Consider the following 23,477-nt stretch of genomic DNA (forward strand, 5'->3'; position numbering starts at 1 on the left):
GATGAACAGGAAGCCTGCTGGGTAGCAGCAGGAAGGCCATGAACAAACTACCTGGCTATTGGCCCGCTCAGTGGCCAGCTATGCTTCTCCTCTGGGGCCTGATGCCTCCAAGTGAGCTGGCACCATACTACAGCAGAAATGGTTTGAGGAGTCAGGCAGAAGGTTATGAGTGGAGCCTTGTTGTGGAAGCAATCAGGGCCAGTGGGCCCAAGGGGCCTCGGGACCTAGCTCCTGCTCAAAGCCCTGTTATGATCCTACCTTCTCTGGAGCTCCCACAGTAAAGGGAAAACTCATCAGTCCGTCCCAGTACCCATCTCCTTCATCTCACAAACACCAAAACAACAATTACCTGTTTATTGCTTTTCAAAACAAAACAAACCCAAAAGACATTCAAAATTCCACTGTGGTGGAAAGCTGTGTTGATGTGGCTGATCCAGGTTGTCTCTCAGGTTGTCTCAGGGAGCATCAGGTACACTGGGGCATAGGCTGTTGCCCTGGCAGGGCTGGATGAACACTTGTACCAGGGCTGGCATCAGAAGAGCTGCAGGCCAGTTTTGAGCCCATGCAGCTGCCCCTGGCTCCAGAGAAGGCCCTCAAAGTTGCTGCTGCTGCTGTTGCTGCAGTTGCCACTGCCAACACCACAGGTCAGGCCCAGGGTGCTGAAGAGAGAGTGGGAAGTCAGTCAGGGAAGGAGGCAACTTTAGGCTCTAGAGGGGCCAAGGGTGCTTGACGTGTGTATCTGTGGGAAAGGCTCACTGTCCTGCCTCGCTTTATAGAGACTGCAGGAAATCTCAGAGATAACTTCAGATGAGCTCCAGGGATGGCTCTGACTTCTCAGTTGAGGAAGGGATGGAGGAGGGAAGGAGTGGAACTTTTCAAATGAAGCTTTATGCATGCAGAGCCCCACTGCATAAACCATATTAAAGCAGAGCTATTTGGGTTGAGGTAGGGGAGGGGACCCTGTCTCATCCCACCCCCAGGAAGACATTGAAAGTGGCTTAACAGGGCCTCCTTTCAAGGTCTTAGGGCTTGGGAGGCCAGAAGACTCTGGGCTGGATCCCTCGCACACCCAATAGCTGGCTAAGTGGACCAAGGCTAGGCTCCAGCTGTAGTGCTAGGCCCAGTTTCCATTCCACAATTGCAAGACTGCTTCTAGAGAGTAGCTCTGCCCTCCGCTCCCTGGCCCTGCTCCAAATACTCTTGCTTTCCCTGCTTCCTTGCAGGTCAAAGGTCCTTACAGCTGGATAAGAGTGATAACTGAGAGCAAAGCCATCATCCTTCCCCTCAGGCAGATCCATGGTTACACTACTGCAGCTGAAAAAACCCTTAGCGATGATCTAGTCTCATCCCCTCCCATATCCCACAAGCCTACATACAAGGAAACTGAGGCCCAGAGATGAGAAAGGACTTGCCCTAGGCCACAGAGCCAAGTCAGGGGTGGAGCTGAGATATGAACAGGGGTGGGCATGCCCCTCCCCAGCAAAGGAAGCCTCCCTACTACACTAGGTGTGGGGAGCTGGGCTGGGTCAGCTTCTTTCTTGATTGAACAGCTCCACTCACACACAGTGCACCCTTGATACCCTGTTGCTCACAGGGCCAGCCTTACCCAGGACCGGACTGGTTGGGACTGATGGGATAGGGGGCCTCTCTCTCAGACATGTGAACCTCACTCCCAGCTACAGACCACCTGGCTTCCCCAGCTGCCTCCTCTCTTCTCCAAAGAGGTCTGTTGACCCTGGCCTCAGAGTCCATGGTGTTGCCTTGGGCATGGCCTGCTTTTGGGGCCCCTGGGTTCTATAGCCCTCTCCCAGAATGCTCATCTCCCAGGGAGCAGGCAGGCAGCACAGGGATAAACTCTCTTGATTTCAGGGGCCCACAGGGGTCTCTCTCTGGTACTCACAGGATTCTCCTCGTCACAATGGCCCAGCATTCCGGAATGTACAGGCCCTCTGGATGGGCTCCTTTGTGTTACCAGCATAGCCCCTCAGCAAGGGCTGCTTGGTTCCTGGCTCCCTGTTGACCCAAGGGCTCCCACGCCTGTGATCCAGAGGCGAATTTCGAAGGAGAGCATGAAGCCCTGTGCAGGCCTTGCTACCAAGATGCCTGGACAGTGTGGGGAAGCCTACCGATTACTCTGTGCACTTTTGGAAAAATCCCTTCCCTTTTCTGGGCCTCAGTTTTCTTTTCAGGAACATGAGAAAGTTGGATTAGAGTATCAGTTCTTGACCTTTTAGGAGCAGTGGACCCTTTAGAGAATCCACTGAATGCCATGGACCCTTCTCTTTCCAAAATGCACACGTGCACACGCACACACGCACGCACCCACCCACACACGAACTGAATACAATCTGAGGGGTGCTAACCCAGCTTTGCACAGCTATTTCACTGGCTCCCCACAATGGGGACAGGGAGTCCTGGCAAGGGCCCAGCCAGGGACTGGAGCTTATACTTCACTCATTTAGGCCTTGACTGGGACAGCTACCTCCCCCACCCACCCCACATTGTTTCCTTCTCTCCCTCTCACAGGCAGCAGAGAAAGGGAATGAGATCCTGCTGCCATGGTCACTCACCCAGTCTTGCACATTGGGGGTTCCAGCCGCTGCTCTAACACAGGCTGGTCCAAAAGATACATGGTGTCATAATTCTCCAGCATGAGCTCTGCTGGGTCTTCGTTCTGACCTGGCATTCGGCCTAGGGGGAATGTGTCCCATCGCACATCTTCTGTGGAGCAAATGGAGGTGGCAACAGTGGGCTGATGAGCTGGTTCTCAAACTAGTGCACAGGCACACCTGCCCTGTCCATCCACCCACCCCACTTAACCTGCTCAGTAGGGGCGGGATCTCTGGGTTTCTCCATCCTCACTCCTCTGTGTCACTTATGAGCTCCTGTCCACCTAAGTGCCCCACCACACATTCCACACTCTACCACACATTCTTTATGGCCCTTTCCCCTCTATATGTTTATACACACACACACACACACAAAAAAAAATCAGACACATTTTTGCTGCTCTCTGCTATTCTCCCACTTCCCCAGGCATGTTCCCACACAGACATTGTCAGATGAGGCCATATCACTGCCTGAGCCTCTCACCCCACCTATTTCCCTGCCTGTGTAGACATACACAAACACATCTATCTCTCTCCCCCCCCAGAGAGCCTAGAGGTCCCAGAATTCCCACAGCACCCCTCCCTGCCCCAAACCCACTGATTATTCACAGAATCTGAATGACCTAGATTTCTTACACACCTACATGCACACACACACACCCCACCTGTTTGAATGCCACATCCTTTCTTAGTAGCCATGCCTGGAGAGAGGCACATACACCCACATCCACCTCAGGGTGGGCTCTCTCTCAGAGGTAGTTTGTTCCCCCTCCTCCCTGCAAGGGCTTCTTGCCCCCAGATGCAAAAAAGAGAACACCCCTCTGGAAGGGCTGTCTCACTGTACATGCCACCCCCCATGGCCACCCAAGTATGTACATGGAAGCACACATACCAAAGTATGACTCACTGAATGTCCCCAGTTTTATCCCCTGCCTCACTCACTGACACACAAACTATGAATCTTAAGGTCCCTACTCCCCCACACATATGTATACACACACAGGAGGAGCATTGGCAAAGGTGAGAGGGAAAGAGAATGCCCTAGCCTTTCCACACTCACATACCTCGCCCCTCACACACAGACATGCAGACACTCTCCTTTAGAATGGGCCATACCAGGCCCCCTCACTCACTCCATCCTATCACTTACACACCCTTCACATAGTATATTAAATCCCCCTCCTCAGCCGGGCGGAGTGACTCACACCTGTAATCCTAGCACTCTGGGAGGCCTAGGCGGGTGGAATGCTCAAGGTTAGGAGTTCGAGACCAGTCTGAGCAAGAGCGAGACCCCGTTGTCTCTACTATAAATAGAAAGAAATTAATTGGCTAACTAAAAATACACATATATAAAAAAAATTAGCCGGGCATGGTGGCGCATGCCTATAGTCCCAGCTACTCGGGGGGCTGAGGTAGGAAGATCGCTTGAGCCTAGGAGTTTGAGGTTGCTGTGAACTAAGCTGATGCCATGGCACTCCAGCCCGGGCAACACAGTGAGACTCTGTCTCCAAAAAAAAAAAAAAAATTAAAATAAAATAAATCCCCCTCCTCATTCTTACACAAATGCATGAGTGTTTTCAAGTGAAGCCGCACTAGTGAGCTCCATGCAGATTCTATTCCTGGCCTCCTACATCTCCCTGGTACTCAAAGAATTCTCCCTGTCATAACTTAGCCCCTGGTATTCTGTGAAGTATCAGCCTCCAACCAGCTTTTTATGTGACCCAGGGAGAAGCCCCTCAGGAAGGACTATTGAAGAAGCCCCCTCAGGATGGGTTCTGCCCACTCATCCCCCTCCACTGGCTCTCTCACAGGAAGCTATTGCTGTCTTAATGCCCTGCATCACCCTATGATACAGACAGAACTTTATGCACAGAGACCGCTGCCCACACAAGCTCTCTGTCACTGACCTGACCATCCATCCTACTATTTAACATGCTTAACCCTGTCTATATCACTTTTGTACATGTCCCATCAGTGACAGCAGACACACAGGCCACCTCTGGATGGCTGTCTCACTGTCAGTTCCCATGATCCTCCACAGACCCCCACCTCTCATTGCTGCCACTTCTCTCCCTCATACAGATACCTCTTGGCCCTCATGGGTCTCGGTGGCCATGCCTCCTCTTCCAAAAACATACATGACGTGTGCATGCATGGTCACATAGCTGCGTGACAGCCCACTTTACCATGACTTCTCCTTTCACTGCCCGTTCTTTTCTCTCTTCTACATACACACACACCTCTGCCTGTGTCAATGTGCCTCCCTTTCAGTATTTAGAGAGACCCCCAAACATAGACCTTCTTGGCCTAAGAGATTTCTGTCACCATGCCATGGTTTGTCCAGCAAGTACAGACATACAAACACTCATAAACATATACATAAATGCATCCCCCACTACTGGCACGAGGGCCTTTACACCCCAGCCATTCTGCACCCATCCATACAAGGGCAAAGGCCAGACCTTTCCCCTTAAATCAATTCACTGCCTCCCCTCTCACTCTCTGCCACTGCCTTCCCTATACTACACCCAGGCCCAGCTGTTCTCCCTCCCTCCCTTAAGCTCCAACAGAGGCTGGGCCCCTGCCTCTAGTGCATACACATATGTACGTGTGTATGTGTACACACATGTGCCCATGCATACACACCAGCCTGTTCTGTCATTCCTTCTGGGAATCCCTGCTTTAAGGTTTCTGTTACTTAACCTAAACAAGAATACGCGAAAGACCACCCTCAAAGGAAAAGAGTCCTATCACCAACCCTCCCTGCACCCCCCTCTTGGCTTTGGGCTTACTAACTTGTATGCTCACCTGAAAACCACAGTAGTCCTTAGTCTCTTAGTCTCTCTTCTGATTTCACTTCTCTGACTTCATGCCCTGTCTAATACAGCAAAATCCTGTTTCACCACCAGCCAGCCTCCATGTGTACACATACATGTACAAATACATAGAAAGCAGTCTATGTCTCAATGCACATAAAAACATGTGCATAACCATATACATATTATACCCCCTTCCTCTTGCTTTCTCCTGCCTCTGTGTTACGGCCCAGTGCCCACTCCCACACCATCACCCAAGAATGTGCTCTCTACACAAAGCAGCCAGAAGGCTGACAGTGGCCCCTGGTGTGCTCGTATACTTTGTCCTATGTGGAGGGAAGCCAGCTGTCATCCATGTACCAGGCTGCCTCCTAGGCTTGCCTCACACTGGTTACCTCCTGCTACTTTCTGTCTCTTTCCTAGGGAAAGGAAGCCACAAGAACCAGCCAGAGAGGGAAGAAACTGGTGTGGGGACAAAGTGAGTAGCAGGCTTCTTACCTGAGCTAACCTGCCATGCAGAGCCCTGCAGAGCTCCTCTTTTCTGGGCCAGGAACCTGGCATTCTCGGCAGTGGGGGACTCCTGCCCTGTAGAGAAAGGCCCCTCCTCCATTCTGTCTTCCTCTTCATCATCATCTTCATCATCATCTTCTTCTTCATCATCTTCATCATCCTCTTCATCTTCTTCCTCTTCCTCCTGGTCATCATTTTCTTCTTCCTCTTCCTCTTCTTCTTCCACCTGGTCTTGCAAGACCTCTTTCTCTTCCTTCTCCTCTTCCTTGACATCATGAATGCTGTCCTGCTCCTCCTGCTGCTGCTGGGCCTTTGCTTCAGACCTGAGGCTGGAGCCAGCTGGTTTGAGGCGCCAATATAGGCTGTCAAGCGTATACGGACACTTCCCAATGGCGGAGGCCTCAGAGCCCTCCTGCACCAAGCTGTTTTCTCCACTCTGAGTATAAATAGAACAGATGCGCAGCAGCTTCTCCTGCTCCCCGTCTGGCAGGACCTGCCCCATGGCTTTGAAGATGCTAAGCAAAGGGAGGGATGGGGTAGGAAAGATTCAAAATCTCAAGTCACTTCATACTCCAACACTCTAAGATTTAAACTTGGTATCTGAGCTTCCAGACCTGCCTCTGAAAGGCAGTGCAGTAGAACAGACAGAACATAGAAACAACAGAATCATGGACCCTGAACAAGCTCTGTGGTTCATCTCTGTGCCTCACTTCCATTCTCAGTAAAATGAGGACAATAATGGCACCTAACGTATAGAGTTGCTGGAGAAGTAAATAAGAAAGCTCACATAGGATGCCTGGAACAGTGCCTGGCACACAGTGGGCATGCAATAAATGATAGCTATTAGTCTGCACTGAGATGCTATGTAAATACACAAACCAGCCAATAATGTGCAGGGCTGGAAATGAGAATGGCAGATCCCTCTCTCCTCTGGCCTAGCTGAGCAATCTGTCCTGAGCTCCAAGGATATGCCTGGAAGTGTACTGGGCTCCTTCTGTGTAGAACACAAAGTGTGATGCCTATACGGGAGCAGGTACAGCCCAGCCTGGAATGGAAAAAAAGGGAAAAAAAAGCAGCAGTTGACAAGACGAAGCAGGATGTGGGAGGGAGGCCAGATGAGCACTGCAGACCTATTGTGGGCACTGTGGGGCTTGGGGAGACAGAGAGTACGAGGAGGGCAGGAGATACCAAGGGGGGCTTTGTGCAGGTGGGGCCCAGGAGGCCCACAGACAAGAGCCAGCACAGGGTGCTGCTGCGTGCAGTGAGAGTAACCCAACTAGAAGGCATGGCCCGTGCTGAGGAGACGTGGGAGGAAGAGAAAGCTAGGAAGGTGAGTGAGAGTGTGTGTGTGTGTGTGTGTGTGTGTGTGTGTTGGGGGGTGGGCAGGTTGGGGGAGTCACCTGACAACTCTGAGCACAGGTGAAGATCACCATGGTGACAGCCACATGGATACTGGCCATGTGGAGGGTGGCCTGGACAGGGTAGCCTGAAGGCAGGGAGACCAGGAAGGAGCCTGTTCCCATGGTTCAGGCCAGAGTTGGGGCAGGCTGACCTAGGACACGGGCAGTGGAGATGGGAGGGAGAGAAGCTGTGAAGGACATACACAGAGCAGGGCTTGGTGACCGATGGCAGGGTCAGGCACAGAGTTAAAGATGATGATACCATGCACACAAAAGACAGTGCTAACAGCCAAACCACCAATAGATACAGAGCTGCTGGGAAGGGAGAGCTCGAGGGAAGAGGGCAAGCACCCCTCAGAGCCTCACGTAGAACCTGGCACTGAACAGGCACCCGGTCACTGCTGGACACACAGGTAGGGTGGACGGATGGAGGGTTTCCTTCTCAATATATTGAGTTGGAACTGCAGGCAGTTCCCAAGGAGCTGTCAGCTCAGTGGGCTGCCTTCTCTCTGGGCACATGCAGACTGGTCACTGGTCACTTGGGTTAGGGTTGGAGGCTAGTGGCTCCAGTGGGAGACCAGAAGACCCCCTCTGCGGGGCTAACTTCATATTCCGAAAGGACACTGGCTCAAATTAAATTGATATTGGCTGGCGGGGGGAATGCTCTTGAAAAGTTTCCAGCTTTATCAGAGGAAAAGCCAGAGAGAAAACTCTGCCCTCTCATGATGGTCCATTAGTGTGATTAATATATCTTGAACTGTCTAGTCTGACCACTAAGGTGTAGGGGTGATACAAATCTTAAAACACATCCCATTCTTTGGGTATGCCTGGTCATAGCTCAGGCTGATGGAACTAAAGTGGACTTTGGACTCATATGACCTGGGCCAGATCCCTGTTCCACCATCAACAAATTGTGTGAGTTTTAGATGAGTCATGTCACTTCTCGGAGCCTCAATGTCTTATTTGTCAAATAAGGGTGTAGTACCTCTACCTCCCAAGATTGCTGTGTCAAATTAAATGAAATAACTTCTACAAAAAAACACAGCACCATCCCTGACACTTAATTGCCAGTGATATTTTTATTTTTTCTCTGGGGAAAACAAAAGCCAAGTTCCATGTGTGTCTATGACAGATACTTTCTGCAATCATACAATCTAGTGGAGTATTATAGAAGAGAACGGGACTAAGGACAGGCTATCAGGATGCCTGTCCCAGTTCTGACTTGCAGCATAATACATGGGCAAATCCTCTGTTCCCCACTGTGTGTAATTAGGGGTGATTAGAACTACATTCACTGATAATCTGGGAAAGGCAGGATCTGTGCACAAGGAATCGTACCCAAATGAGCCGCTGTTACTGCTGGCATGTGTCGCATCCCTCTGGTATGCTTGGGTTGGGAGATCTCTGTGGTCCAGACTTCTCCAAGACCAGCAGCTTCCACTCTGCAAGCACTTAGGATTGGAAAGTACCTTGAAGGCCACCTATCCAAACCTCTCCATGCTGCTGTTTTCACTCCCCCCACCATTACATAGATATGCTGTGTTCCTTCTGGACTTTGAAACTTCCTTTATTCTTTCTCCTGCTTCAATGATTCAAATGCCTCCTCTCCGTTGCTCTTCCTGACTCCTCTGGGCCCTTTTGGTTCTCCTCCCAGTTTCCCCACCCATCCATGTCATGTCTAGCCTAGAGCACACATATCTGGTGATATGGCTCTTTGGGTCACTTCCATCTCCTGGAGGTCTTGCCTTGACTGACTTTGTCTACAAGGACACGTTTTTTTTTTTATCATATAAATCCCTCTGGGCCCCAATCAGAGTTCAAGAAAGACTTCTGGACTCAATAGGGGTATCAGGGACTAAGAAGGTCTTGTCATCCCGACTCCCACTTCATTCATTCCCCAGGCACTCCCACCAAGGACAGCAATGCTGGCAATGAGACAGCAGAGCAGACTTTAGTTCAGTGTTTACTGAGGCCTATTTGAGTCCTGGACTTTTGCAGTGTGCTGGGCACAGATAGCAAATGCAGAGCCCTTGAAAACCTTAGTCTGATAGAGGGAAGGAGACACTAGGGGAAGTAGACACAGCAACACAAAACCTCAGATTTGGGAAGGATTCGAGAGTTAACAGGACAGGGTAGATGGTGCCGCCACCAAGTGAGATAGGCAACAGAGGAGGATGATTACTTTGGAGTTGAGGTGGGGAATAAGATGATCAATTCTCTTTTGGTCACAGTAAAGTGCCTGTGGGCCATCCAAGGGGAAATGTCCAACATGCAGATAAATATAGGAGGCTGAATCAGGGGAAAGGCCTAGACTAGAGAGATTTGGGCCTCAGCACTTTATAGGAACTAGTAAAAAGCCTAGGCATTTCAAGGAGGGAGTGGTAAACAGCATCAATGCAGCTGACACAGAGACTGATAAGGGCTCACTGGATTTGGTAGTTAGGAGGTCAAAGCAACTCTGAGGGTGAATGCCAAATTGCAGGAAGTTGAGGAGTAAGAGAGTAGTGAGGAAATTGAGACTATTGAGTATAAACTATTTGGGGATGTTTTGATGGGAGGGAGTGAGTGATAAACTGGTAATAACAAAACAGAGGGATGCAGGGTCAAAGGAGATTTTGCTTGTGTTGCTGTTATTGTTGTTTTAAGATGAAAAAAACTCAGACACATTCATAGGTTGAAGAGCAAGAGCCAACAGAGCAAGGGAGAGGCTGGGATGAGATCCCAGCAGTACAGGCTGAGGTGGCTCCAGAGCACAGGTAGAGGAGCAGGGTTTGAGGCAGGGCAAGGACATCTCATCCTAAGACTGGAAAGAAGGTTGAATGCAGCTGCAGATCAGTTCACCAGGGCTGGACCTCAGGTACAGGGGGCCCTGCTGGATGCTTCCGTATGCTGGAGGAAGCTAGGGTGAAATGGGAGAGGGAGAGGGGCTTGAGGTTAAGTGATAATGGTTTAGAATAGTCAGAGAATGGGAGAGAAAGTGGTCAGAAAATAAGCAAAAGTTCAGACAAGCAGAACTGAGGCCTGGCCCAAGATTAAAAATCATACCTCTGCTGTGGCAGCAATCCGCAGAGCTATGTGGTTTTCTCCAGTAGAGCTCAGCTACCCAGGTTGAGGAGCGGGGAAAGCAGAATAGGGAGGATCAATCCCAGCTTGGAGGTTTGCAAGTCAGATACGGCCAAAGGATGGACAGAGCTGAGGATGCTGATGGTGAGTGGCTGAAGTGATCAACCACAGAGAGGATCAAGGGGAAGCAAGGTCGAGGGAGGTAGGATATGGCGGGATGGAGGTCTGGATGCAGGCAAAGAGTAGATGTCATGGGATGTCAGGGTGAGAAATAAAAGAACAAGAAGTGGTGGTCACCGAGTGGGATGCTGGGATGTCAGCTTTCAGAGGTAAAACAGCTCTGAAAGATAGAAATGAGTTGTTATGTGGAGAATGAAAGTCACTGGAGTTGAGGAGCTGTAGAGTGTTAGATGGGTCACCCAAATGAAATAGATATTACTGCAGAAGCAGGAAGAGAATCAGGTGCTAAAGGTTTCCATGAGTATGAGGGAAGTGACTCAGGGTCAGAAATGACAGAGAAAAGGAAAGGGAGACAACCACAGGTATTTATAGGAACCAGTACAATATTCAGTTTGGCCACAGAACCCAGGGTGGATTGGGTAAAGGGGACTCACAGGAGGTATGGTTACAATGATAGGTTGGGCCAGAATCAGAAAGAATTTTGAATGTCAGGCTAAGAAGCCTAGACTTCACCAGGAAGGCAATAATGAGCCACTAAAGGCTGTTGAGCAACTATCAGAGGCATACTTCAGGAAAATAATAGAGGAGACAGCACTGGACCTGGAATCAAACAACCTGGGTTCAATAATAAATGACAGCTACCATTTATTGTGCACTTACTCTGTGCAAGCCACTGTGCTAAGCACTCTAGGGGGATTATGTCATCGATTCTCACACTGGACTCAGTTCAGTAGGGTCTTAAGCTGTATGATCTTAAGCAAGAATATCCTACCCTCCCCTTTCTGGACCCAGTTCTCCCATCTGTCAGTGGGAGGGGAGGCTGAACTAGATTGTCCTTGAAAGGGCCCTTCCAACTTGGCCATTCTAGGGCTGTGTGGCTTGCAGGGCCTCACCCTCTTACCAGATGGAATTCAAGAGACTTACAGCTGAAGGAGTTGGGGGCTGGCCCAGCAAGGTGAGCCCAAGCAGGACTCCACCACCCGGGGCCAGTCAAGGGAGGCGGAGCAGCTGAACAGCCTCCAGCTCCTTCTTGCTTCCCACTGGCTTGCAGAAAATCGGCGAGCATTCCGTCCTGAGAGAGAAGACAGAGCCTGAGGAGAAGGAACCAGTGAGCCCCCTACCCAACCTTTCATCTTGAAAAGTTTGGCTCTGTCCCTCCCCACCCCACCAACCTATACCTCTCAACTGCTCAAAGCATTCAGAGCACTTTGCCCCAGCCCAGTTTAGTTGGCTCTGAGAAGAAAAAGGAAGAGGAGATTTGTTCACTGCTGCCGCGGGGCCCTCTTGGGCAAACCTAAACCTTTAACAAGGGAGGTGTCTGCCTGGTGCTTCTCAGCAGAGAGCTAAGGACAGTGGCAGATGCTTCTGCCTGGGCTGCCTTAGGCCCTGGGGCTAGAGCTAGTCTCCCTCACCAGTCTTGGTGTTGGCCACGATCAGTTCAACAGTCCATCTGAGGATGTAGGTGGATCGGATCCCACTGTCCCCCAAGGCTGGCAGCTCGGAGAACATCCTCTCCAGCAGGGCCTGTGTGAAGGTCTGGGAGTGCAGGCCCCTGAGCAGGGGCTGCCAGAACTGAGAGAACGGCTTTGGCACCAGGATGTCACTCAAGTCCAGGTTTTCTGGTTTGTAAGGGATACCCCGTTGGAGAAGGGGAACAGGAGAGAGCAGGAGAGAGCAGGGGGCGGGGGAGAGAGGGGGAGAGGGAGAGAGAACGAGCGCACGCACCAGAGTGAAAGAGAAAAAGAGAAAGAGTGTATGTGTGTGTGTGTAACCCAGCCCCACGACCGCCAACAGAGTTGCCACCGCAGAACAGAAGGAAAGAGAAGAGCAAAACAGCAGGGAGAGAGAAACCAGTTAGTATCTGACAACCAACAACTGACTCAAAAAATATAAAAGAAAAAGAGCTCTGGTTCTAGCTTCAGCTTCGTTAATAACTCACTGTGTGACTTTCCATCAGTACCTTCCCCTCTCTGGACCTCAGTCTGACCATCTGTAACATGAGGATGTTGGACTAGATGACCTCAAGACCCTTCCAGTTCTGTTGTTCTAGCTCTCTAGCTAGTAGCTAAATCACAATTAACATGGCACAGTAATGGTATTAAGAGCCCCACCTACCCACCCCACCCGACCCGACCTGACCCGACCCCATTCCAGACTACGTAAGGACAGCCCCACAACCACAAATCGGTGGAGTTACATGTTCTGTTCACAGGAGTGCTGAGAGGCTTCCAGAGGCCATGGTATGGCAGGACACAGACCTCAACCCAGCCCACCTTTGGTGCTCCCGCCCATGAAACATAGAACCCTAAGACTGCAGTGAGCCCCCAGAACCCTACCTTCATAGTCTATCTGCAAAGCTGCCAGCTGCTCAAATGTGGGGATGAGAAAGCCGTCATCTAGAAAAGCATCCAGCACAGCCTCCCTGGAATAAGAAGGTGCTACTTTAGCAAACTGAAGCTGGCAGAAGACACTCTTCTACTCCCTCACCCACACTCAAGGTAGCTAATACCTCTGGGGGGGGCAGTGGGCAGGTACGAGGGGGTAAGAAGGCAGTTGACAAATCTCAGGCTTCAGCCTCCTGGGTCAAGGGCTGGGCCAGAGGCTGGGATCAGTGGGTTTTGAACAAGCCTTGACCAAGTACATGCTGCTCTAAGACCCATAATGAGGGCAGTAGTGGCTAAACAAGCATCAAAACACAGATGGAAGGCCGGGCGTGGTGGCTCATGCCTGTAATCTTAGCACTATGGGAGGCCGAGGTGGGTGGATTGCTCAAGGTCAGGAGTTCGAAACCAGCCTGAGCGAGACCCCGTCTCTACCAAAAATAGAAATAAATTAATTGACCAACTAAAAATATATATACAAAAAATTAGCCGGGCATGGTGGCGCATGCCTGTAGTCCCAGCTACTCGGGATGCTGAGGCAGTAGGATCACTGAGCCCCGGAGATTGAGGTTGCTGTGAGCCAGGCTGACGCCACGGCACTCACTCTAGCCTGGGCAACAAAGTGAGACTCTGTCTCCCAAAAAAAAAAAAAAAACAAAACACAGATGGAGATAAGTCCCAGGTCCACAAAAGAAGGAGTTGAATGTCTAGAATCATGCAGTCAAGGGCTTTTAGATTTCAGTTCCTACTCAAGTCTTTTTGTTTCTCTGACCATTCTCCAGTCCCCTTTTCCTCCCCTTCTTCCACACTACCTTCTTTTAGATTCTAGAAGTAGAAACCTTGGAGATTCAATTGCTGGACCAAGTAAGATCCATAAGCCTTATTTCTGCAGACTCTAAGAACTCAGAAAAAGTTAGAGGGGTTGCACAAGTAGGCTATAGGAGTAATCACTTATCTCCTTCTAGCTTAAACCTACACCAGCAATAGCAAGCTGATTCCTCTGGAGGTAGTGGCTCCCCAAGAGGCTCCTTGCTATGGTTTGGATGTTTGTCTCCTCCAAATCTCATGTTGAAATTTGAATGTTGGAGGTAGAGCCTAATGGGAGGTGTTTGGGTCACAGGACCAATCTCTCATGAATAGCCTGGTGCCATCCTTGCATTAATAGTAACAAGCGAGTTCTTACTTTATTAGTCTCCTTCCCACCCCAAGAGCTAGTTGTTAAAATGAGCCCAGCACTGCTCTACCACCACCTAGCTTTTTTTCTTGCCATGTGACATGTGATCTCTGCACACACCAATTCCCCTTTACCTTCTGCCATGAGAAGCAGAAGGTGCTTACCAGAAGCAAATACCAGTGTCATGCTTCTGCAGAACCGTATGCCAAATAAATGTTTTTTCTTTATAAACCCAGTCTCAGGTATTTCTTTATGACAACACTAAATGGACGCAGATACTCTCTAGGTCTGGGGAGAGGGGGGAAGAGCTTAGATGTCCTAATACTTAGAGAGTTGACATACTCAGATCCCTCCCTCAAGCAGATCAGGCTTGACGAAATAGCTGTCCTTCCATCTATCTCCCATCTCCTTGGGTCAACACTGGAGAAGAATGCTTAAAGGAGCCTGCCAGCTGCTTGCTCAGCACTACCAGGCAGACCCTACTGCGAAGGGGCACAAAGATAGTTTTCCCAGCTGCTAAGCCACTACCCACCCTTTTACTGAAGGGTGGAGCCAAGAAGCCTAGGCTGGGCAGATACCAATAAAACAACTTTGGAACTAATATCCTGGGAATGAAGAGAAGACTCCAAGGATAATCTCCCAGCCTACACTGAAGACTCCCACCCAGGCCCACTCTGCCACCTACACCACCTCTCTGCTCCATCCCAGATCCCGTCCAACTTTTCCCTAGCCAAGAAGGTCTAGCAGTGCCTCTACAGGGTTTTTTTTTTTTTGAGTCAGAGTCTCACTCTGTTGCCTGGACTAGAGTGCCATGGCGTCAGTCTAGCTCACAGCAACCTCAAAGTCCTGGGCTCAAGTGATCCTCCTGCCTCAGCCTCCCGAGTAGGTGGGACTACTGGCATGCACCACCATGCCCGGCTAATTTTTTCTATATATTTTTAGTTGTCCAGCTAATTTCTTTCTATTTTTAGTAGAGACAGGGTCTCACTCTTGATCAGGCTGGTTTCAAACTCCTGACCTTGAGCGATCCTCCCACCTTGGCCTCCCAGAGAGCTAGGATTACAGGCATGAGCCACCACGCCCAGCCATGGTTCTTAAGGGAAAGTTCCCCAAAGCCCTTTCCAGCTGAATTTAGGCAGAAAGCCCCCAAGAGCCAGGGAGAAGAATGGGTAGAGATACTATTTGGATTGAGCTAAGAACTATTTTTTTAGAAAAAAGAAGGCTCATGGCCATTCTAAGAAGGATCCTCCTCTGTCCCCTGAACCATGGCTACCCAGCGAATGCTAACACCCTGCAACAGAAGTTTGAAAGAATAGACTAACAGTGCCCACCATATATCTTTTACCTAAAACTTGGACAGGGGCTAGGCAGTGAGGTGGTAAGGTTCAAGGACTTTTCCTATTTGCCAAGAGCTCTACATCTCACCTGACAGAGAGGAATAAGGTTGGCCAAGGGATGGATGATAATGGGCATTCCTGCCTCTGGCCATTCTAATGACTCAGAGTATGCAACCTACAGCAGAAGATCATGCCAAATCTAGGGTCACTATGTTAGGGATCAGGATTTCCCCTGGGATTTTGTACAGCAAAGGTTGGCAAACTAGGATATGCGAACAAATTTCAGTGGAGCTGCTACCCTCTACCCTAGAGAATAGGCAGCCCCTGGTTACCTAGTTACACACCTGTTCTCCCATGTAATGCCCTTGAGCTCTGCCAGGATGCATTCTACACGTGGGGATGGATTATTCCACAGCTTAATGGCCTGAGGAAAATGCCTAAATTTCTCCAGCACCTGCCAGCAAAGAGGGTCCCATCAGAAGGCTGGTTCAGCCAGACAACCCACCCCAGCCCCTCCAAGCTCCCTTCCCATAGGACCTCTGAGCACTGCCCTGCAGGGGATAAGGCAGGGCATGCAGGGGTAGGCCCACAACTCCTCTATTGCCCCTTGAACTAAAAATAACCCGACTCACAAATGCCAGACATTCCCCTCCTCCTCCCTTCTTTCCTTCCCCCACCAAATTTCCTGTGGCTCCCAACCACCAGATACACCAATACTTAGATGTCTGAATTGGGCCAAGGGTCAAGGTGAGGCAATGGGTTATAGAAGAAAGAAAATCAGAAAGCCCAGGTTCTAATCCTGGTTCTATCATTAACTGTATAATGTGACCTTGGGCCTGTCCCTTCATTCATATATGGCTTCAATTTCTTTGTCTGTGAAAAGGGAGGATTGAACTAAATGGTTTCTGAGCTACCTCCCTTCTTACTAAGATAGCAACCCTCTGCTCACCTGATCTAGGAAAGCTCTTGCGCCCCACCTGCTGGTCAGCTGTGGAATTGCGGGGTCGTGCAACTACCCATTCCCAGTTGTTCCCTACCACCCACCCAGTGGGGCAGATTATCCACACACTTAGTCATCGGCTCCCTTCCACTGGTGTGGAGGATCAGCCAATTGGATCCTGCTCCTCTTATCTCCTTCTTAGTTCCCCCCTCTCTCTTTCTGAGAAGTTCCCTCATGCTTTGCCACTTTTCTTTCAAATTCCTTCTCAAGACTTCTCTCAGGTAGCTGGCAAGAGGGAAGAAATGGCTGGGGCAGGTGAGAACACACCAGGTCAAGGGAACTTTCTTACCTTAAACTGTTCCTCTTCATATGACACCAGCAGTTCTCGGGCTCTTTCTGAAAACAGAAGGAAAGACAAATAGGACTGCTAGCCCAGACCCGTGCTCCTGCTGGGCTCCTCCTGAGCCCCTCTCACCTCATTTCTTGAGTTGTAAATTGGAAACTAGAATTCCTTCCCCTCCTACTTCACAGGGCTCAAGGAAGACGGTTTATGAATTGAATGTGATAGCCACTACACTACAGAAACTAGCCAGGGAAGATGGTTTGTGACAATTTTTTAAGCTGGGACTCACCACACCACCAGAGGCAATGCTGAGTCAAGTAAATAACCAGTGCTAACTCTAAGTCTGAGCCTTCTAGGCTCATGGGCCATTCTCTGCCCCCAAGGACACGTACCATATAGCTCTTTATGTCTCAGAGCCTTTTTGCAAGAAGAATCCACCTCTTCACTGCCTTTGCAGTCACCATCAGCCCTGACAGCTGGCTCTTCATCTTTCTTATTGTCCTGAGGCTCCGGTTTCTGTTCTATGATGTCATCGACAATAATGCTCTCATCTTCCTCCTGGTCCTCTTCATCTGTCTCTTCTCCATCTTCCTCCAACTCCCAGGTGTCTCTCAAGCTGTTCTCCAGTTGGCGGCACCAGTAGGTCTTCTGGAGCCAATCCAGGACAAAGTAGCAGCCTAGAGGAGAGGAGAAAAGAAGACAGTGCCATAGGACCAGCCACAGGCAAGCAGCTAGCAGGCCCCCAGCCATCTCAGGCCTCAGCTTCAGCTTGTGAGCATTATAGGAAGGCCCCAGGGAAGGAGCTTGGCTCCAAAAAGGCTCAACTCTCAAATATCCAGAAGCAGCCACTCTCACTCTGGGTTATCCCTGTTCTTTGCCTTCTGTACACCAGCACCTTTCCTAGAAATAACTAATACTGGACTTAGAAACCGGATGGCAAAAACAGCAAGGGGCTGTGAGAAAACTAGGATCCATGCCCACTAGCTAGTTATATGGCCCTGACCAAGTCTCTTCCCTTTTCTAGATCTCAGTTTCCCCATCATAAGGGATGAGGCTAACTCAAGGATTCTTAACTGGGATGGGGTAGGTGCCCAAAGAACTCCTGGGTTCATGACACTACTGATGGCTCATGCCTCTCAACCCACCCCTCTCCCCCTACTAGGGTGAGGTGAATGAGACTAACGAGGCACTACCCCAGGAGCAAAATTTAAGGGAAGGCCAAAAACCTCTGTAGTCAAGGTATCAAAACAGAATCAGAACAGTACCCTGCCAAGCCATGTTGGAGCCTGAAGCAAAGGCAAAACCAGTAATAACCCTGTTTGGGGGGAGGAGTTGGTTGGTTGGTTTGTTATTGAGACAGAGTCTCACTCTGTTGCCTGGGCTAGAGTGCCGTGGCGTCAGCTTAGCTCACAGCAACTTCAAACTCCTGGGCTCAAGCGATCCTCCTGCCTCAGCCTCCCAAGTAGCTGGGACTACAGGCATACGCCACCATGCACGGCTATTTTTTTCTATTTTTTTAGTAGAGACGGGGTCTCACTCTTGCTAAGGCTGGTCTCGAACTCCTGAGCTCAAATGATCCACCCACCTCAGCCTCCCAGAGTGCTAGGATTACAGGCATGAGCCACTGTGCCTGGCCTAATAACCCTGTTTTATTTAAAGTTTTGATATTTTGTTTATCCTGGATTTTTCCACATTATAATGTTATTTATCTTGATTACTAAAATTTTGCCCCCCCACTTTAAATGTTGTGCCCAAGGTAAGTGCCTCACTTCTGTCACCCCAGTCCCAGCCCTGACCCCAGGTGCGCCTCGACTCCCAGTTACCCCCAATCCTGGCCCCAGGGCTTAACAGAGATAGGTATACCCCCTGGAGACTCACCTCTCCGACAGTCATTTATATGAGGCATTTTCTTGTGGGTCAACTCATGGCGAAGTTCAACAATCCAATCCGGAATGTTCACCTGATTATAGGGGAGGGCATGAGTACAAAATTACAAATATTAAAGTTGGAAGGGACCCAAAGATGAATTCGCCTGACTCCCCATCCCATTTTCCACATAGAGAAACTGAGGTCTTGAGAGAAGATTCCAGTCTTAGTGGCAGAGCCAGTATTAAAAACCACGTCTTCTGAGTCTTTTTTACTCTGGTGTGGAGGTGGTACTGAAAATGAGAAAAGGCACCCATTTTCCCCAACAAAGAGATTCCTGTGAATGAGCATTAATAATCACCTTCCTCAGCCTCCCTCTGCCTTATCCCTCTCCCTGGGTCCCCTTTACCCTTCCCTCCCTCCCACACCTCCTGCAGGAAGCTCCTCTGGATGACTAAGTACATGCCTGCCTTAGGGAACTCTATATACTTCATATATTCACTCAGGGCAGGAATGCATGGCATTTTTATGCTATTGGACTGAGCTATCTCTTCCCTCAGACTGTCACCCTGAGGGAAAGTGCTGTGACTGCCACCTCTTTCCTATCCCCACCTGGTGGTACATTCTGGCTCCTGAGCTTCACTGGGCCATTCACGGCAAGCTGGGCAAGCCACACCCTCTGAGAAACTAGTCATGAGCAACAGAGCAATTATGTTTCTTTCAAGCTGGAAGCTGAGTCTCTGAGGTTCTTGCTGGGCTTGGCTGATAGTGATGGGATGAGTTAATTTGACTGTGCGCCCACATTATCCCATTCCCCATTCAGTAAGCCCTCTTTAAGAGAATTGAGCAAGGCCACTTTATCATACGCACCTCCTGAGCCAGGAACTTGAGAGGGAGCTTGGAAAACTTTGTCTTCCTCTCCGAGATAAGATTCACAAACCTGGGGTTGGGGGAGAAATAAGTGGCACAGCCCAGGGAACCATTTTACTCAAAACACCTTGCTGAGTTACTGACACCTTGCATTTCCACAACCTTTCCACTGACTGTCCTGTCCTGTCCTTATGGTTGGCGTCAGCCAGAGCAGGGACGGTTCCATCCACTCCAACATTTACTGAGAGTCTGCCCTGTACTGAAGCCATACAGATGAATAAGACGCTGCTCTGGCCTTGAAGAGTTCAGTCTAGGATAAATAACCATGACATAATATATTACACTAAAATATAATATGTTATAAATGCTACAATGGACTACATCAGATGATAATGTGGAGCACAATGAAGAAGGTAAGAAAAGCAAGGAAGGCTCTCAAAGCAGACAAGGGGAACAGTATATGGGATGAGCAAAGACTTTGACAGATGAGAAAACTCAGTGGCAACCTTTTACCCAATGTGTATGAGACAGCTAGAACCACTAAGAGTCACTTTGTAAGTCAGCAACTCTGACCTCCACTTTCACAATTCAGCAACATTTTAGTGTTCATGGGGGAAAGAAGGGAAAAAGGGTGGTGCTATGTATACACAGGGGTAGGGTTGGAAAGTCCACATTAAATCACAGCCAAGGACATAGACCCATTCAGAAAAGTTCCTCTGGGTGATGAGTTAAAGGGGAAGAAAAAATATCAGACCCATAGAGAGATCACCTGGTCTGAACCCCACTCCCCACTTCCACATTCCAAGAAGGAAAGAAAAATGGAAGAGAGAAGGCTTTCAGGAAAAGGGAAAAGAAGAATGTGTTGACGGAGGTACCAAAAGCTGTCAAGTCAAGCAATAATCACAGGCTGACCCACACTCAGGGACACGCAGGGATTTTCTTCAGGTGGCACCTGAAGCCAAGCTTTGCATATCACATGCCTCCCCCACCCCCCGCCCCCCAAGGCAATCCTTGCCCTTACCCATGCAGGTCTTACCTGACCAATGCCATGCCATAGAGCAGTCTAAGTTCATCAGTGCCCAAGCCACCAGTTACATCCATGAGCTTACAGCGTATCAGGTCAGCGGTAGAAGCCACTGCCAGGGGGAGTTCGTTGCCTAACCTAAAGGGCCACAGTCCAGCACCATCATAAAGGCCCCTTACACTGGTCCACCCTCCACCTCAGAACCTAGGCTATTCCCATCAAATACTGGGTCAAGAGCGCATGAACAGACACAAAACAAGAAGGTGGGAGGTGAGAGGGCAACGTCCGTGAGATCAACAGTATACAGGGGATGAGGGGCTGGCTAGGGTGAACACAGAACACCTAACTGCCATACTGTAAATCAACATTTGTGTGGACACATCCCTTATTTCAGCCTGAAACCCTCGACTCATTCAGCTAGAGAAGCCCTTTATCACTCATTAATCTGCCCCCCCCCCACTCACTCTTACCAACTGGACTGAGGCGCCCAACTAAAACACGGTTTTGCAGGCAAGACTCCCTCCTTGTCCTCCCTAATTCAAATTGGAAATCCAACCCAGGGTACTAACCTACTCCTTAAGCCCTGGATCAGGCTCCACTGGTCCCTCTGGCACCCTACTCAAGTTGGGAGAAGGTCACTTTTCGGAGGTAAGAGGTAAAGCTCATAGATATAACACGAGAATTATTGAGGCACAACCCCTTACTTTACAACCACAAATGGGATGAGAGCAAGAGCTTGGCTGCGGCTTTACCTCCAGACACTTGAAGAGGGACAATAGGCAATTTAGGGAAAGCCTGGGCAATACACCCTTATAGAAACTCGACAAAGAGGTGAGGCGCCACCAGCACTCAGGCAAGAAGGCGGAGCCCGCCGCCTTACCTGCTTCTCCACACGGTGATGCGGTTCAGCGCGTAGCGCTGCAACTTATGGTCGTCACAGAACAGATAAACCGTCACCTGGTCCCACTCGGCCCTAGTGAGCCAGGCAACCACGATGCTCTGAGCCCAGAGTGGAGACGATTCTTTCACTTTGACGCACTTTCCGTACCACGCACTCCACACGAGATCCATTCCCGAGGACCCCAGACCTGGCCCGGCCCGGGATTCCCACCAGACACTGGGCTCGAGGCCAGAACCTGTGCCGCAGCGCTCTACACAGCCTTCAGCTCAACGTGCTACCCTCACTCCAAACCGCCGCCGCGCCAACAACCAATTGGAGAGCGTGACCCTTACGCAAGCCCGCCTCCCAGCGTCAGCGTGACCAATCGGAACGTGAGAGTTAGGGGCCGTATGCGAGGTTACGTGTTCGTCAGCGGAAGTGTTCTTCTCGCAAAGCAACCCTACCAGGTGAAAGCGGTCAGTCTCAAGGTTCCGCTAATTTCCTGAATGCTAATGAGCAATGAGATCCGAAGGGATGTATCTGGACTGCAGGAGGAATTTTATTTTGCGCCCCTTGGCGGGCAGCGGAGGAATTGTGATCAGCCAGTGTACTTCCTGGAAATGTGATTTTTAAGTATATTTTTACTGACATGAATTAGGATCTAACCCAGTAAAACATTATGGACACTGAAGCGAGACTGCAGAGCAAATATCTAATATCTAAATAAATAAAGTTAGGTTGAAAAAATCTGCTTTTTTGGCAGGTATCCAGGGGCCCTGCCTTCTAAATTGGTACCAGCCTGTTGCACAGTGATTATGAAGCCTCCATTTCTGGGATGAGAGTTATCTTGAGAGTATAGACACTTGGCTTCTGGTTTTATCTTAATTTTGCCACCAACTGTGGCCTTGAACAAGTCTCTGCCCCTCTCTGGGTCTCAGTTTTCCCATCTGCACTGTCAAAGGAAAACAATCAAACTCTATAAAATAGTTTAAAGAGGTTTATTCTGAGCCAAATTTGAGGATGATGAGCCATACCCAAGAAACCTTGAGCAAGTGGACTCGCTGTGGTTGGGTTACAGTTTGGTTTTATACATTTTAGGAAAACAAGTATTACAGGTAAAGTCATAAATCAACATATGAAATGAATACATTGGTTTGGGCCACCTCTGGGGGGGGGCTTACAGGTTATAGGTGGGGTAAAAGATTCTTTGACCTGTAATTGGTTAAAAATATCAAGCTTTGTCTAAAAGGCTTGGAATGTTTTAAGATAAGGAAGTCTATTAATCAGAGACAAGCCAGGACATATTTGTTGTGTAAATTAAGGACCTGCAGGTTTGTATTGCATACCCTTAGGCCTGTCAATGAGTTACAAAGGATATTTACAGGAAGGGTAGGTGGGGGCATGATGAGGCATGTCAGACATCCCTCCTTATGGCAGGCAGTTCAGTTTTAGGGTTGTGCCCGTTGCTGGGGGGGTGTCCATTCAGCCAGCCAGTCAGAGGGAAGACTTAAGATTTTATTTTAGTTCACATCTTCCATAGCTGAAAATTGTAGGATTTTTACTCTGCCAATATTCCACTGCTATGTTGGTTTCAACATCCCCAAAGGTGTACTTAGTTCTTCCTCATAATTTCTCTGTATTCTGGAGTTCTGGGAGGAAAGCAATATTATGAAGCCTTCCTGATTTTACAGGTTGGCTAAAATGTGTTTAGGACTCTGTCCCAATTCTCCTCACATAACTTATTTTCCAATCTAATACTTGAGAGAAAGAGAACTGTTAGCAATCTTAACAGCATTTCTGCGAGTGGCTCTTTTATACTTTACAGCAGCAAATCTCAATCCATTCTCCATATGTGCTTCTTTCTCCAGCCAACTTCTCTTAAGATGTAGTCTGCTCATGGTTCTTGACTGACAGTTACTCCGTCCTGAGCAGCCATGCCAACTAGTAGGTCAGGTATCTGCCAGAAACCAGATATCCTTTTTTTTTTTTTTTTTTTTTTTTTTTTTTTTGAGGCAGAGTCTCACTCTGTTGCCCAGGCTGGAGTGCCGTGGCGTCAGCCTAGCTCACAGCAACTTCAAACTCCT

The 23,477-nt window shown here is 49.3% G+C and overlaps 1 protein-coding gene across 13 annotated transcripts; it reads right to left on the minus strand.

Moving 5' to 3' along the window:
* Positions 1-340: 340 nt before the first annotated feature.
* On the minus strand, positions 341-21,718 carry LAS1L (LAS1 like ribosome biogenesis factor). Of its 13 annotated transcripts, none has more exons than XR_001147378.3 (15): positions 21,394-21,718; positions 20,526-20,651; positions 19,490-19,559; positions 18,632-18,713; positions 17,146-17,430; positions 16,760-16,806; positions 15,815-15,924; positions 12,915-13,000; positions 12,518-12,568; positions 11,991-12,197; positions 11,503-11,650; positions 8,674-8,786; positions 5,924-6,450; positions 2,571-2,721; positions 341-659 (listed from the first exon to the last, which is right to left on the minus strand). XR_001147378.3 is itself a non-coding variant. In XM_012738794.3 (15 exons), exons 1-14 carry the CDS (start codon positions 21,582-21,584, stop codon positions 5,437-5,439), a joined length of 2,094 nt encoding a protein of 697 aa, XP_012594248.1. In that variant the 5' UTR covers positions 21,585-21,718; the 3' UTR covers positions 2,621-2,721; positions 5,418-5,436. The 13 variants fall into 13 exon arrangements, 10 of the variants coding, with proteins under 10 accessions (XP_012594243.1, XP_012594245.1, XP_012594244.1 ...); XR_001147379.3 differs by having other exon boundaries at positions 527-659; positions 2,571-2,718; XM_012738794.3 differs by lacking the exon at positions 341-659 and adding an exon at positions 5,418-5,487 and having other exon boundaries at positions 2,621-2,721.
* Positions 21,719-23,477: the final 1,759 nt, after the last annotated feature.

Source organism: Microcebus murinus, chromosome X (genome assembly GCF_040939455.1).
Source record: "Microcebus murinus isolate Inina chromosome X, M.murinus_Inina_mat1.0, whole genome shotgun sequence".
Taxonomy (NCBI): domain Eukaryota; kingdom Metazoa; phylum Chordata; class Mammalia; order Primates; family Cheirogaleidae; genus Microcebus; species Microcebus murinus.

Bases quoted from the DNA above. Each gene is read 5' to 3' on its own strand.
- LAS1L (XM_012738789.3), bottom strand. From the start codon at position 21,584: ATGGATCTCGTGTGGAGTGCGTGGTACGGAAAGTGCGTCAAAGTGAAA. The intron at 19,560-20,525 runs GTAAGACCTGCA...CCCCAACCCCAG, and splicing joins TATGGCATGGCATTGGTCAG to GTTTGTGAATCTTATCTCGG. The intron at 18,714-19,489 runs GTGCGTATGATA...CCCTATAATCAG, and splicing joins TCAAGTTCCTGGCTCAGGAG to GTGAACATTCCGGATTGGAT.